Source organism: Coloeus monedula, assembly GCF_965178545.1.
Source record: "Coloeus monedula genome assembly, chromosome: 18".
NCBI classification, from domain to species: domain Eukaryota; kingdom Metazoa; phylum Chordata; class Aves; order Passeriformes; family Corvidae; genus Coloeus; species Coloeus monedula.
The window spans coordinates 5,881,212-5,895,670 of NC_138798.1; the positions used below are offsets into that span (position 1 = coordinate 5,881,212).

Consider the following 14,459-nt stretch of genomic DNA (forward strand, 5'->3'; position numbering starts at 1 on the left):
CTCCACCCCGGACACGGTCACTGTGTGCTGCCTGGGGAGAAGCCAGGAACAGGCTGTACCTGCAGAGACTCAGTCCCAAACATCAAATTCTCAGGCACACACACACTTCCTCCAAGTACTGCAGTACCAAACAGAGCCACTTCCATCAATTACTATGTTTACTCACGTATTGCACTACTTAAGAAGGGAATTTAATGTCATACAAAGTTCCAATAATGCTAACAAAAAGTAATGCAAAACTACAGATCAAATCCTCTCTTCTGTTTTTTGGACTTGCAACAATTTATTTGATAGTCTTGCAGCCATCCCTGTTCCCCACCTTGAAAGTAAAGCAACTTATTCTCTGACTGCTTGGATTTTCAATCTAAATTTGTATTACTATACACCTGTAATCTTTACTTCTATCTACTATTCTGATAGAATCCTTCATTACAAACTAGGTTACTCAAGCTTGTAATCCAAAGCAGTCCTATCACCTTTAATATTAGTGACCAAAACACCTCTGGTTTTCTTTCCTTTCCTGCCCCAAGTTATTTTTGCCAAAATTGAATGCAAAACATGAAATAGTACTGAAACCAAGAACAGCTGCACCAACACCTGCAACAGCTCCCTTAATTTCAATATAAAATTTCAGTTTCTTCTGCCTCTCCAAGTCATTTTAATATGGTAATACTGGAGCAAATGGACATGGACAATGAGGAGTTGTGCTGTGGTATTTGAAATTAGCTCCTGACAAGTTCATTTGATGCTTCAGGATTTCCAGTGGTAACACAGAATCTGCAAGCTTTTTCACACTATGCCTGTCTCGTACCCACCTCCCTTTGGACTGAGCATTTTGGACAGCATTGCTGGCCACCACGGTGCCACCACTGCCATGACTTCTGAATACTCAAAACTTGAAGCTCATGCCACCTGCCTGCCTTATAGAGGCTGAAGGTCTTGCTCTAGTGGCTCTGGCCTTCACACAAACCTCTCTATCACATCCAATGCCCCCAAAAGGGAACTGAAGCATCCAGCTGCAGACACCATATGAGCACTGCTCATCAATGCATTGTGGCAGGATGAGACACCAAGAGACCTAAACTTAAATTCTCCAAGGCCCAGATACTGTCCCCTCCCCACTGAGTTCTGAGGCACAAAAAGGTCAGTGAGCTGCACTGCATTTTAATTGCAACAATACAGTTAAATATTAAATGGAGAAAGCAACTCTACATAGCAAATGGAAAAAGAAGCATTTAGTGAAGCTGTAAGACTTAGAGATTATTAAGGTTCAGCCCAGTTGTCAATACATGAATATCCCACTGAAGTTTTTGGTGTTAAAATTTTAACCTAAAACCAAAACATTTTCGGGTTCATACAGAGTTAGCAAGTTACTGAGAAATAAACCTGCCTCTCTCCTAAGCCAACACTGACTGGGGGGAAGCCAGGGCAGGACAGAACACCCTAGGCTTTTTCATACCATCACGCCATCTACTAGCATGGGTAAAAATTAGCAACACTTTTCTGAATGGACTTGATTTTCCCCACACACACCCCTCAAAGAGGCAGATGCTGGTATCTTGCCAGGACAGTTATCCAAGGGGAGTTAACACTACCAGGTTAGACACTGATGAGCTGGGGAAAGAGTTCCTTGGTAAAACTATCCTCCCACGCATGGTCAGTGCCAAGCGGAGACGATGTATCACTGAAGGGCGACAGGGATCCTTCGTACCCAGAGTCACTACAGCCATCCAACAAGTAGCTTGAGGCTTCAAGATTATGACAGGAAGAAAGCAGATGAGAAATGCCCAGTTCAGGCATGAAGCTGTCTACAGGTTCCTTCTTCACAGACACTGGGACCTCAGGGATAGCCTTGTCGTCAGATGAAGAGAGATTTTCTTTCTCAATTTTCACTAGCATATTGGTTTGGTTGCCCATTTCAACAGGAATCTCCACTACCAGGGGTTTTGTATACACGTGATCAAACCTTATGAGTTCATTAATGGCTTCCAGCTTAGCTGATGGGGACCCCAAAGAGGGAGACAGGGCGGTTGGTATGGAATTTGTTTCTCCAGAGATCTCTTCCTCCAGCTTTTCCAGGCACGTTGACTCTGAATCAGCATATCTGAGAAACATCTCTGGGTCCAGACTGTCCAGAAAGCCCAATAGGAGATCAGACTGCAAAATGAAATACTATTTTAGAAGGACAGTTTATTACTGTTACAGCCAAACACGGCATCTATTAAACCCCATGTGGAAGTTAAAATACACTAATGCAATTACAGTTGCTTTCCCAAGAACAAACACATGGTTAATGCAATTACTTATCTTGCAGAAATTCACAGAATCTGCCAGGTCAGAAGTGACCACACTAGATCACATCTGGTCCAACTTCCCTGCTCAAGCAGAGTCATCCTAGAGCACATGGCACAGTACTGCAACCAGATGGTTCTTGACTATGTCCAGTGAGGGAGACTCCACACCCTCCTGGGCAGTCTGTTCCAGAGCACACTCATTCTTTGTCCATCATACACGCATTTGAGATTCACAGCTACTATTAGAAGCTCCTTGAGATCTTGTACCCATCAAGTACAAACACCACTGTGCCTGCCAGCTACACAAAGCATAGACCAAAACCTGGCTTAGGCAGACCTGCACATGACCAAAGCTGTGGGGGCTGGGTTTTTTCATGTGGGTGTTATTGAACTCCTGTACTCACTGGTTACAGCCTAACAGCTGTTCTGAGCCACAGGTATGACATTCCAAAACTTGGAAAACAAACCAACTATAAATGGAACTCATCAAGTGATTTAACATCAGGAAGTTATAACACTAGTCTTAAACCTACAGTGGTTCCAAATTTTATGGACAGTTTGTACAGGACTTGATGCTCACCTCAGAGTCTGAAGAGTCACTGCCACCAGAATCCATGTGGAAACTATCAGAAATGGTGACTGCTGGGCCTGCACCTGCTGCAGAGGAACACGTAGTCTGAGTGCTGCGGACTCAGCGGACCCGGTCACCAATCTAATCTCATCCACTTGGGATTCCTTCACAACCTGTACCAAGACAAAAAAACTCAGTCACTGCAAATGTTCTTGCAGGCAGTACAGGACATAATCTTGAAGATCATAATTTTTCTGCAAAGGTTTCCATCGTTAAATTCTCTATTTACTTGTTCTGTAGAAACCTGAAGGTAAGACCACTTCCAAAGTTAACTGAACCTACCATTCTTTTATTTGCCAGTTTGAAATGAGAGCCTCACCCTCTCCACCACAACTCCTGTTCTCATGAGACACACCTATGTGACTATAACAGCTTCTACTTCACTTCTATAACGAGACACAGAAAAGCAGATAAAACTGTCTTAAACCAGCTTGGAACTAGTCAGCTTTCTACCTCCCACACTACGAGTGGCACCCATTTCGACTTGGCAGCTGCTGAGTTTCAGGAGAGCCTCCATTTGGAGGACAAAGGTATTTCCGGCATATCCGTGCCGACAGCACCGAGGTTACCCCGGGATCGGGCCAGCTCTGCCCAAGCAGGGGGCGGACACAGCAGCAGCGCGGCTCACCTGGAACTTGTCACCCTCCTCCTCCTCCTCCGTCTTCAGAGCATCTAAACCCAGGCGGCAGCGGAGCTCCTGGTTCTCCCGCACGAGGTTACACGTCCTTTCCCGCAAGAGCTGGTTTTCCCGCAGCAGCTTCTGGTTCTGCAAAGAGCCGTGAGTCAGGGAGACCGCTCATTACCACCTCCCCCTCCAACCCCTTACCTCCCCCAGCCCCTTACCTCCTCCTCCAGCTCCACCACCTGCTGCTCCAGCTCTGTCATCCGCGCCTTCTTCCTGTCGCGGGCACTCTGGGCCGCCACGCGGTTCTTCAGCTTCCTGCGGGGCAGAGTGGCCATCAGCGCGACGGGAAAGCCGGAGCTTTCCCACCCACCGCTGCCCCCCACTCACCTGCGCAGCGCCTTCTCCTCCGGACTCAGATGCGTGAGCCGCTGCCGCTTGCGGGCCGGCTGCGTGGTCTCCATGCCCGGGAGGCCGGCGTCGGCTCCTGCCGGCAGGACAACAGAGAGATGCCGGGCAGCCGCGGGGCCGGGAGCCTCGGCCGCTTTGCTGGGGATGAGGAGCAGGCGCGGGGCCGCGGCACCGGGCAGCGCGGCCATAGCGGAACGGGAGCACGGCGCACACGCTGCCCGGCGTCACCAGCGCGGCCGGCTGCGCCCCGCCCGCATTTCTACCATCGTGGCTCTCGCTCATTGGCTGGGAGGCGTGACGTCACGGGCGGCCGAGCCCGTGATTGGCCCGAGGCCGAGAGCAAGGAGGGAAGCGAATTGCATCAGACAAGGGGGCGCTCGGTGGGGCGCTGGCACGCGGCGGGGGGCGGGGCCAGCGAGGGGCGGGGCTTGCGGAGGGCGGGAGGAGGTGCGGGTCTGGGGCCGTGAGGGGCCGTGAGGGGCCGTGAGGGGCCGTGAGGGGCCGTGAGGGGCCGTGAGGGGCCGTGAGGGGCCGTGAGGGGCCGTGAGGGGCCGCCGTGGCTGCCCGGGCCGTGCTCGCCAGCGGTGGCGGTCGCCAAAGTTGAGCAGTGCCTTGAGGAGGCGGTGAACCGGCCCTGGCATGGCGATGCAGCTGAAATCTCTCTCTGGTCTCCTCTCCGGAGCCGGTCTGTCACAAGCAGTCCTAAGCAGAATCCTGGGGAACACAAGTGCCAAGAGTGGAGCTGTAGCAGATGCCATGAGAATGGGCTAAAAACGGGCTAAGGAGACCGTAAAAGCAGTGAGGTTAGTGATTGATGAGTGGAAGTTGCAGGAGATTGGGCAGAAATCCCTCAGGGGTGTCACACCGCTGCCCCCAGCCTGTTCCCGAGGAGCAGCAGTGCTGTCTAAGGAGTGAAGTGAGCATTTCTGTGGTGTCTGACGAAGAAAGTCACCCTGCCGCGATGGGTTGGTGTCCGATCTGATAGATCGTGGGTTCAGACAAATAAAAGTTTTGTAGGTAGAAAGCCTCGAAATACTGTGCCCATGGGGGAGTGCAGGTGCTCAGCAAGCTCCCAACAGCAGCGCACAGCCATGCAGGGCAGCGAGGGTGTTTGAACTGCCGACAGCTCCGAGCCTGAAGCTTTCCAAGTTTCCACTTGTGACAGTTGCCAACGACCTGAATAGTTATGAAATGTCGAGACTTTGGCTGCTCACAATTGTTTCTGAAAGCCGTTTGTACATTGATTTTAAATGAGTTGAGATGTTAAACACTAAAGGAAAAACATGAGCTTTAGAAGATCAAAGACACTGGTGTGCTGGTTTGGCATTACTCCAGCATTGGAGTTCTGCCAGGCTTTCATGATACAGAGAACAAACTGCATTTGTAAGCTTGTGTTTGTTCTTTTCTTACGCACTGCAGCATGACATTGAGCTAAGGCTGAAAGTTCATCTTTCTACTTTGACACCTTTGTGAAAAATATGGCAATTTTTCGATAAGCCTTTTAATCAAAGTGCAAAAAATTGTTTGTTCTGGTCCTGCTAAGCCCCTTAGATGCTGGCCATGGAAAACTATCTGTTTCTCTTTTGTGTGTCTCTTCTGGATTTGGACTCATGTTTCTTCTGTAATTCTAATTCCCAATTTAAAGTTTACTGTTTTCTACCCAAATGTAGGTTCAGTATTAATAACTGCTTCAGATTTCAGACATCCATTTCAAGTTGCCCTTACCTGCAAGAAAACTGTTGAACAGCTGCCTTGCATTGCTGATTTGTAATATTTACAGCTATACTGGTGAGATCTGATTTATCATGCTACGTTTTGTCATAAAGATATCCAGATGTCTTGGTATTTTGACTGAAGAAAAACCCTAACTTTCTGTCTGCGGGTGATTTAATTTTCCTATTCAATTTTATATCGAACCAGAGCCCATGTAAAGCACGTTTCCTTTTGCAACAAACACTTGTGATCATGAATAAACCACAGAAGTGCAGGGACATACATGCTAGTAGTGGTGCCTGAGCTGCTTCGCAGCGATGTGTAACCAGACACAAAAGTGGAAGCTGCCCTTGGCACCGGTGGTGTCCATTGTTACTGAATATAATAAGGGCATCCATTAGCATGTCTGGTGTTGGCAGTAGTAGCTAGCAAAAGAAGGGCATGACACCCTGCATTCTAGTCCTGTTGAATAGTTTTAGTAGTACTAAGACTAGCTCTGGTGCCGTTGCTGAGAATATATTTAGGCTCACAAATATTACGTTACTACCATTAGGATACATAAAGTGTCTTATTAAATGTATGCTTGAGTCACTGGGTAAAAGAGTGCCAATGAAAAGGCCCATAAAGCTGCTGTTGCACTGTGACACCCTTCCAGAGAGTTTTAATGAAAAGGCTTCAAGTTTAATTCTTATTTCCACTTTTTTCCCCCTTCACTGTTTACACATTCCGGTCTTTGTATTTTTCTTTTTTTCAGTCATTGGATTTAATCCTGTGATCCGTGTGGCTCAAGAATGCTTCTTCTCACCCTGCCTTTCACCCCGCTGGGGAGTTCAGCACTACCACCTAGGATGTGCCAATGAGGATACTCTTGGCTGTCCTGCCAGAAACTACATTAGTTCCTGCTAAAATAGCTTTATGTTCCAGGTGGCCCACCCATCAGAGGAAATAATTTTGTTTAACAAAGGTGGAGAGGCTTTGCTTTTGTGTAATATCAGATACAGAGAAAGAAATGTGTGTTGAATGTTATCTACATATGAAAAAAAGGAGGGAGGTAAAATAGAAGAAGGGGGTGTAGAGAAAAGATTAACTGACAATCATAATCTGAGAGAGAGATTGCTTGCCAAATGTATGTCTGAAAATACTTGGAAAGTGGCCTGGGCCCCCAAGTTCTTGACAGCAGCTGGAGTGTTCCCATACCTGTATCAATAGCTGATTAAATGAGAAGAGAACCTGTTTTGCACCCTAAAGGTTATTCAAAACCTGTAAAGTATACTCATTTTGCTTATTCTTAAATTTTGTCATTACACACTGGGATTCAGGAGTGCATCTTTCAGAGTTTTAGTGCTCTCAATCTCAGGGCATATGCAGAATCTGTATCCTCTGGCTACTGCATGGAACTGCCACCCTGCCTGAAGCTCACCTTGGAACTTTTTTGGGCAGTTCAGTTCCATTGCCCACATTCAAAGAGGTTGTGCCCTATTCCAGGTTTAATGGTAGCTTAGTAGCAATAAATTTCAATGCAGTACCTCGAAAAAAGGGAGATGGGAATCACACTGCCCAAAGGCCAGTTGTAGATGCATGTGTAGCAACTGATTAACTTGATTTTTAGACAGTGTGAACCTGCATTGTGGCCTTCCTCTGTAGTGACCCCTTTGCATCACAGATTTTTTGGCAAAAAAATCATCTCATGTTTCACAGCTTCTAATGTTTTGTGTCTGTCATTCCTTTTTTTATTGTTACAGAATACAAGATGGGAGATTTTTCTTAAAATGATAATGATATATTGTCTTTTAAAGAGTGATAACAGTAAATTTGAGATCAAGCAATTTCTATAAAAGGCTCAGAACGTTCCTTGCATCTCCATAGTATCTTTTGTCCTCTGAATTTCACTTGCATTGTAATTCCAATCTGCTTCATTTTTAGACTCCTCTGAAACTCGAGAATTCATTGGTTTCAGGCAAGACCAGAAATTAACAAATGTCTATAATTTTGTAGCAGTTGCAATTTTTTGCTGATTTACTAATTTTTTCAGAAAACTGACATGCTTGTTAAGCAGCAGAGGTCCCAGAGTAGAGAGAGCTTCCTAATCCCCCTCACACTGTCACGGAAAGCTGATATAAAGGGACAATCTACCTGCTTACAAGGACATGGCAGTATTTTGAGATAAAGATCTTTTGATTTCATTCGTTCTGTCAGACAGAGAAGCAAATTTCTCTTGCACATTCAGAGCTTGGAGCAAACCACTCATGGGAATTTAAAAGAAGACAAGGTATCCACACCACAGTAAACAGAAAGGCTGGCAACCCTGTGCTACCAGTTCTGTAAAAGTGAAATGTTACTGGAAAACTCTGCAAACATTAGTCACGTAAACAGATCTTTATACACAGCCACCGGATGCCCTTGGGAAGGTTTATGCCATCTGCCAGTCCTTGAGAGACTCCAGCTGGGAATCAAACAGTATTGGTCACTTGGCCAGGAAAATGGGCTCAGGCCAGGTAATCTGTTTGATGGGCACCTCTGATGTCTGCAGGAATCCTGAAGGTCAAGAGAGGTTGTGGTTGTTAGTTGTCATTTGGGCATTGCTTAGTTGTTCTGGCTTCTGCTTCCAAACACCTTGGCCCATCCCCTTCCCACACCATTCCTCAATTCCTCTATTGATTCTACTTCCATTGCGTGGATTCCCTTTCCCTTTAAAAGGCCTAGCTGCTGGTACCTCTGGTGCTTGGTTGTGGTTTGTCTGACTGTAATGCCTATTTCCATGCGTAGTCCTACTTTAGCTCTTTGGCTTTTCTCTTTTTAGCTTGGTCCCAAGCACAGTGTTCCCCTGCAAAGTTCTCTCATCCTGCTGGCAGAATAATGTGGACCAGAGAGTTGTGCAGATTATGCAGGATTTGGAGGTTCTGGGAGATGCCACAGGAGTTGTGCACAGAGAGGTGTTTGCTCACCTGTGTACACTGATGCATGACGATACATGAGAGGGGGTAGTCACAAGCAAAAGAAAAAAGGTAAAGGTCCTACCCTTACTTGAGATGATGCAGCAAGTGCATTGTTGGGGGCAATGCTGCAGAATGTGCTTGGGCAGTACAGGAGAGACTGAACTTGCTGCTGTGCTGTCCCAGGGAACCGACAAGGCAGTTCCCGGTTTTGTGCCAGTGTCTCACATGTTGAGCAAGCGCTCTGAGGAAAACACTTAACTTGAAATCTCACATGCCTACAAGCTCCTGTTCCAGTAAGTTTTTCTGTTTGCACATCCTGGTTCAGCACTGGAACCTCTTCTTGGAAAATACCCAGGGAGGTAAACAACCATGCTTAGGAAAACTTGATGGCTACTTCCTGTTGGCAGAAGCTAGCTCTTCTTTGGAGCAGTGCCAGCGTTTGAAAGGAAAAACCTTTTCTTATTCCTTTGGCATTCCCTATGCTTTGAAATTCTTTTAGAAGTCCAGAGCCCCTGAGAGTCCTGGAAAGAGTCCTTTCTCATTTTGTAATTTTGAATTCATTTCCTTATCTATTGCCATTTGGGTGCCCTTTTGTATGCAGAACCCTGTCTCCAGCTGTCATGTGACCCTGTGTGAAAAGAGGAAATTATCAGGAAATGTCAAGTTAGGAATCAGTTCTGTCTCAGAATAGGTTCAGCACGACCTAAAATGTGTGTGTGGGGAGGAGGGGGGTGTAGTCAGAATCATCCATCTCTTGCTTCCTACATTTTTGGTTTGCTGACTCCTCAGAGGGCACAGGCTAGCAGCTGGTGTTCAGAGAGGGACAAGTCTATTATGCTTTCTTTCTGGTAGCCTCACTGATTTGCTCTGTTAGTGCTGACTTTAATGATAACTCTTATGTAAACAGACAGGGACAGCTAAAGCCCTTTATCTACTAATTAAATAGATCCTATACTAGTAGCTGAATGTGGAAAATGAGTGTTTTAAGGTGATAAATTAAAAGTGCCAGTCAGATCTTGTTACTTAGGTGAGTCCTTAATACAACAGATAACCCAAGATGGAATAGAGTAAATAGTTGCTTAACTCACCATCACATGAACGAATCCATTGTTAATGTAGGAATTCCTTCATTTTAGCCAGTAACATTTTAAGAATGTTTTTTGCTTTTGCTAGTCACAGATGGTGAAATCTGTTTTCTGGCTTTAGCATAGAGTTCTTCCTATTGCAATTAGTATTGGCAGCTGATACATCATACACTTTAACCACGTGCTTCAAATATATTCTGTGATGTTTATATATTGTTCATTTTGTGCTATTGCTTGAAGTAGAGCTTCATGAACAGCAACTTTTACCCTATATATACTCCAGAAACACTAATAACTATGTTGAATTAAATACAGAAGTGTCAATATCTAGGTTGTATATAAATATGATTCTGTAAAATATGCAGAGTGTGTTATTTATGTATTATTTACACTGGCTGCTTCTTCAATATCATGAGTGAAGAAACTGCTAAGCATTGACATTATGAACACATGAAATTAACAGTAATCTAGGATTTAGTGCGACTCTAACTGAAAGTGAGTAGATGTGATACAGAGAAATCTCAGGAACACAAGAGCACAGTGAAAGACATTTCTATGGATGCATTTGAGTGTCTTTCTTGCAGAATGGATACTGAGAATTGTGGAAAATATGGCTCCAAATTTTTTCCAAGTCCATTCTGTTCCTGTCAGCCCTTGCAGAGATTTTAGTCGATCAAAAGGCATATATCAATAATTTCCTAAGTTTGTTTCTTAGAATTCTTTTTTCTTCTTTTAGTAACATGATCTGCTGTGCCTGCCTGGTGAGGGCCCTGAAGGAAAGCATCAAGCGTGGCTTGCAACTGTCTTGCAACTCTTATTTGAGCTTATACTGTATATTGGGCAATAGTTTGCAAAAAGAAAAGGCTGCAGTTATCTAAATAAGGGTATTTTCAGTACAATTTACATAATTCAGTTTTACAGACCTGATTCATTATTATTTTTTCCCTTCAGTAGACAATTACATGTACAGAGAGGTGAAGGATTCCCAAATTACTATATTTCCCCTTCTTACAGATTTAAAAGACTACATATTGTTTAAAACACTGGAAATCTTAACTATTCGAACATTAACTAAAAATTTTGTTCGCAAAAATTTTTTATAATTAAAGTTGTTGTGTCTAGTCAGTTGGTTAAGTTGCTTTGCTTCGATGCTGGTTTACTTGGATGAATTGTGTTTCCAAACCTTAAATATCAAGAGGCAAAGCCACAGTTCCACGACATTTTTTTCTTACTAAAAATATCCACTGACTTTTCTTTTTGGTCTTTAATTAAGCCAACAAGTTACAATGGTTTGTTACTTTAATTTAGAATAATTGACGATAATGACGAAAGCATCATTTTCATAAATATTAAAAAAAAAAAAAAAAAAAAAAAGTTGTCCATTACAACTTTCTGTTATAACTGCAACGGCAAAGTTTGCCTGCGTGAAGATGCAGGGCTGTGGGAGATAGCTGTAAGGCATCTCCTGATGTCAGAGACATCTCCAGCCCCGCTCTGGCTCCGCAGGCGCCCCGGACGCGTCCTGCAGCCCCGGGCGCGGCGGGCCTCGGGGGACACCTGCTGGTGGCCGTGCCGCAGTGCAGCCGGCCCCTCCCCGGCCAGACTCCGGCCGCCCCTTGGATCGGCGTGAGGAACTGCTGGTGCTCCTTCAGAGTGAGAGCTCGTCAAGCACTCGGGTGTGTCCGAGTAATGCTTTAAGTCAGTCCTAAAACAGAATTGCTGTGCAATTCTGTCCCAGAGAAAAAGGGCAGGCACGTACATGTCCTTGAATTTACTGGAAAAAGGACAGCACTTGTTCCTATTGCTTATTAAGAGGTACACCAGTATCATTTACTTATGAAATAAGCCCTGCAGAGCACGGTGTTAAAACATGTAGGGAATGTGGGCAGTAGTCCGAGTTATCAGTTCTTGAAAACACCTGGACAGGCATATGTGGGTATGTGAATGAGACAACCAACTCTCTTTATCCTTCCTGTAGACAGCTGCTCTGAGGAGATTGGGCTTTTTCTATAATGTTCATCACAGTATTATGTGGGTACTTCACTAACTTTGTTTTCTCTTGAGCAGAGGGAGAAGGGTTCTATAATAACCATTTCTTTGCAAGGGAAATGAGATGTAGGAAGTTCAGTGTCAAAAGCATCCTCTAGTGTTGGTTGCCTGCTTCTGAGATAGAATTACAGAATTGTTTATGTTGGAAAAGATCTGTAAGACAATTGACTCCAACCATTCCCCCAGCATTGCTAAACCACTAAACCATGTCCCGAAGTGCCACATTCACACATCTTTTAAATCCCCCAGGGGATGGTGACTCCACCTCTATCCATGGCAGCCTGTTCCAATGCTTGACAACCCTTTCCCTGCAGAAATTCTCCCTAATATCCAATCTAAGCCTCCCCTGGTGAAACCTGAGGTTTTTCCTCTGGTTCTGTCACTTGTTACTTGAAAGAAGAGACTGAGTGCCTAGAGAATGCTTTCTCAGACCATTTGGCATTGCACATAATTTAGTTAGGCTCAAATCACAGCTCTCACTGTCCTCAGCTGTAGTTATAAATGCTTGAGACTTCTGTATTCAGACCCTGGGCCTCAGTTTGTTATTCAGGGGGAAAAAAAAGAAAACATATCTGAAGTATTATGGCATAACTGAATTGTGAACTGTATGCTGCCAGCTGGGCAGGATGCCAATTAGAAATATTTGATGCTTTAATGATAGACAGTCCATTCTCTTCCTGTAACTTCCTGCTTGGATTTCTGCCCAAGTCGAGGGAACTTGGTGACCTGAGACCTAGTGCCTCATGTCACTCTCAGTATTTGACTGTGAGGCTGCTTCAAGGCAATTTTGTTGTGTTTGTAGTCCAAGTGGAGTGGATCAGATCTTCAGCAACTCTTATTTTAGGCATAGGATGCTGTCCACTTGGTATATAGAGCCCCATTTACATATTTTTCCATAGGTAGTGTCCAGACAGTTTAAGCTGTTCCTATGTTGATTGCGATGTAGGAGACCATGTGTTGACTAAGCATCAGCCATTTGCCTCATAGGTGCAGGAAAATCAAGTAGAGGTAGTTTGCACTAAGGGATTAAAATGCTTCTGTTTAGGACACTAGATGCCATGCATTTCTGAAATCGTACTGAAACATACCTATAATCTAAAATTTCCACATGTTAACCACATCTAAGTTTGCATAGTGCACCACAGTGATGTCCCTTCCAGCTCCCTTCCTAAGTATGCAATAGTTTTGTGGCCTTTGAGCCACTGTACTAGTCTTAGGTGGGTATTTTGTGTCTTACTGTAAGACGCCAGAGTGTATGGTCCTGTGATCCCTTCTTGACCCTTTGCCACTGAAGAAATCTTCCATGATTTGATACGCTAACATTGCTCACTGTGTCATGCTAAGGGTACCACTACCTGGTCTTCACCTATAACAAAGTATATTTAAGAAAAGATCTGGCCATTTGTAGACTATGGTATTATTTCTTGTCAGTGAGTTAGGGCTGGGCTTTGTTTCCAAACATTGTGTTTCATAGCCAACAAGGGATCTTGGATCAGTTTGTCTCAATCCTCCTTGTCACTGGGTTATACTTTTAGGCTGTGTAACATCATGTATGTATTAATGAGTTCCATGACTTGGCTGTACATACTTCTGATGGGAAAATGTGTAATTGGCTGACATCCAGTACTTCTGCGAGACTGAAACAAAAATCATTACCAACACATTTTCCCCCCATCATTGATGGAGGTTTTGTAGACTTGCACTTACACCCAAGGCAAAGAGGCCAGGTAACTCAGCCTCCCCTAACTGAATTTCAGGAGACTGGAATCAGGGGGCCGATCAGCCAGTCCTGCCCTAGACACAAACGAGGAGCCCGCTGGCTGCCGGCTGCAAATAGTTGGCACATCCGTCCCTCGGCGCAGCGGTGCCTCTCCAGACGATAGGTGCCCGTGGTACGTGTGTTGACAGAGCACTGCTCCGCCCGCCGGGGCACGTCCACCCGGTCTGTGCCACCGGCGGGGCTGCACCGCGCAGCCACCGCACTCGGGATCCGTCCCTAACCCACCCGGGCATGGCCGGCGGCCCCGAGCCGCGGTAGTGCCGGGAAGCGGCCCGGCCGACCCGCTACAGACCCCGGCCCGCAGCCCGCGGCTGGGCAACGCGGGAGCCCCGGCACCGGCGGGCAGCAGCCTGGCGGACGCGGGCCCGGGCGCTTGCCACAGGTCGCCGGGGCTGCCCTTCGCCTCCCGGCCCTGCAGGCCCGGCCGCGTGGGAAGCTGATCCCGGCAGGGCCTTCCCGAGTGCCGCTCGCTCTCAGACCCATGCGGGGCCGGGTGGGTCCGGGCCGGACCGCCGGCAACCACGGGAACCGCTCGGCTCGGCCGGGCCCGGCGGGGCTGCGGGTGGTGTGTGCACGGCGGGAGGGACTGAGCGGGTCAGCGCGGCGCGGAGGGCGGGGATAACCCCGTGGTGGCCGTCACGTGGAGCAGATGAAAGGGAAGCGGCTTGGCAGGGCGGAGAGGAGCCGGGGCGAGGGAAGGGGAGCGCGGCAGCGAGGAGCGGGGCGCAGCGCGGCGGGAGGGCCGCTGCCATGGGACGCTGACCGGCCCGGGACCCCGGCCCCGGAGCTGGAGCCGCTCGGGAGAGATGCGCGGCGGCGGGGCGCCGCTTCCTCCCGCCGCGCGATGAGGGGCTGCGGGGCCGGCGCGGGGCTGCCCGTGCCGCCACTGCCGCCGCCTCTGTTGCTGCTCGGGGTGCTGCTGGCCGCGGCGCCGGGCG

At 46.8% G+C, this 14,459-nt stretch overlaps 1 protein-coding gene across 1 annotated transcript; it reads right to left on the reverse strand.

Annotated features, from left to right (window-relative positions):
* Positions 1-1,816: 1,816 nt before the first annotated feature.
* XBP1 (X-box binding protein 1) lies at positions 1,817-4,186 on the reverse strand. Its single transcript, XM_082293679.1, has 5 exons — positions 3,938-4,186; positions 3,769-3,865; positions 3,554-3,691; positions 2,875-3,038; positions 1,817-2,157 (listed from the first exon to the last, which is right to left on the reverse strand). Exons 1-5 carry the CDS (start codon positions 4,144-4,146, stop codon positions 1,968-1,970), a joined length of 798 nt encoding a protein of 265 aa, XP_082149805.1. The 5' UTR covers positions 4,147-4,186; the 3' UTR covers positions 1,817-1,967.
* Between the last annotated feature and the right edge of the window lie 10,273 nt (positions 4,187-14,459).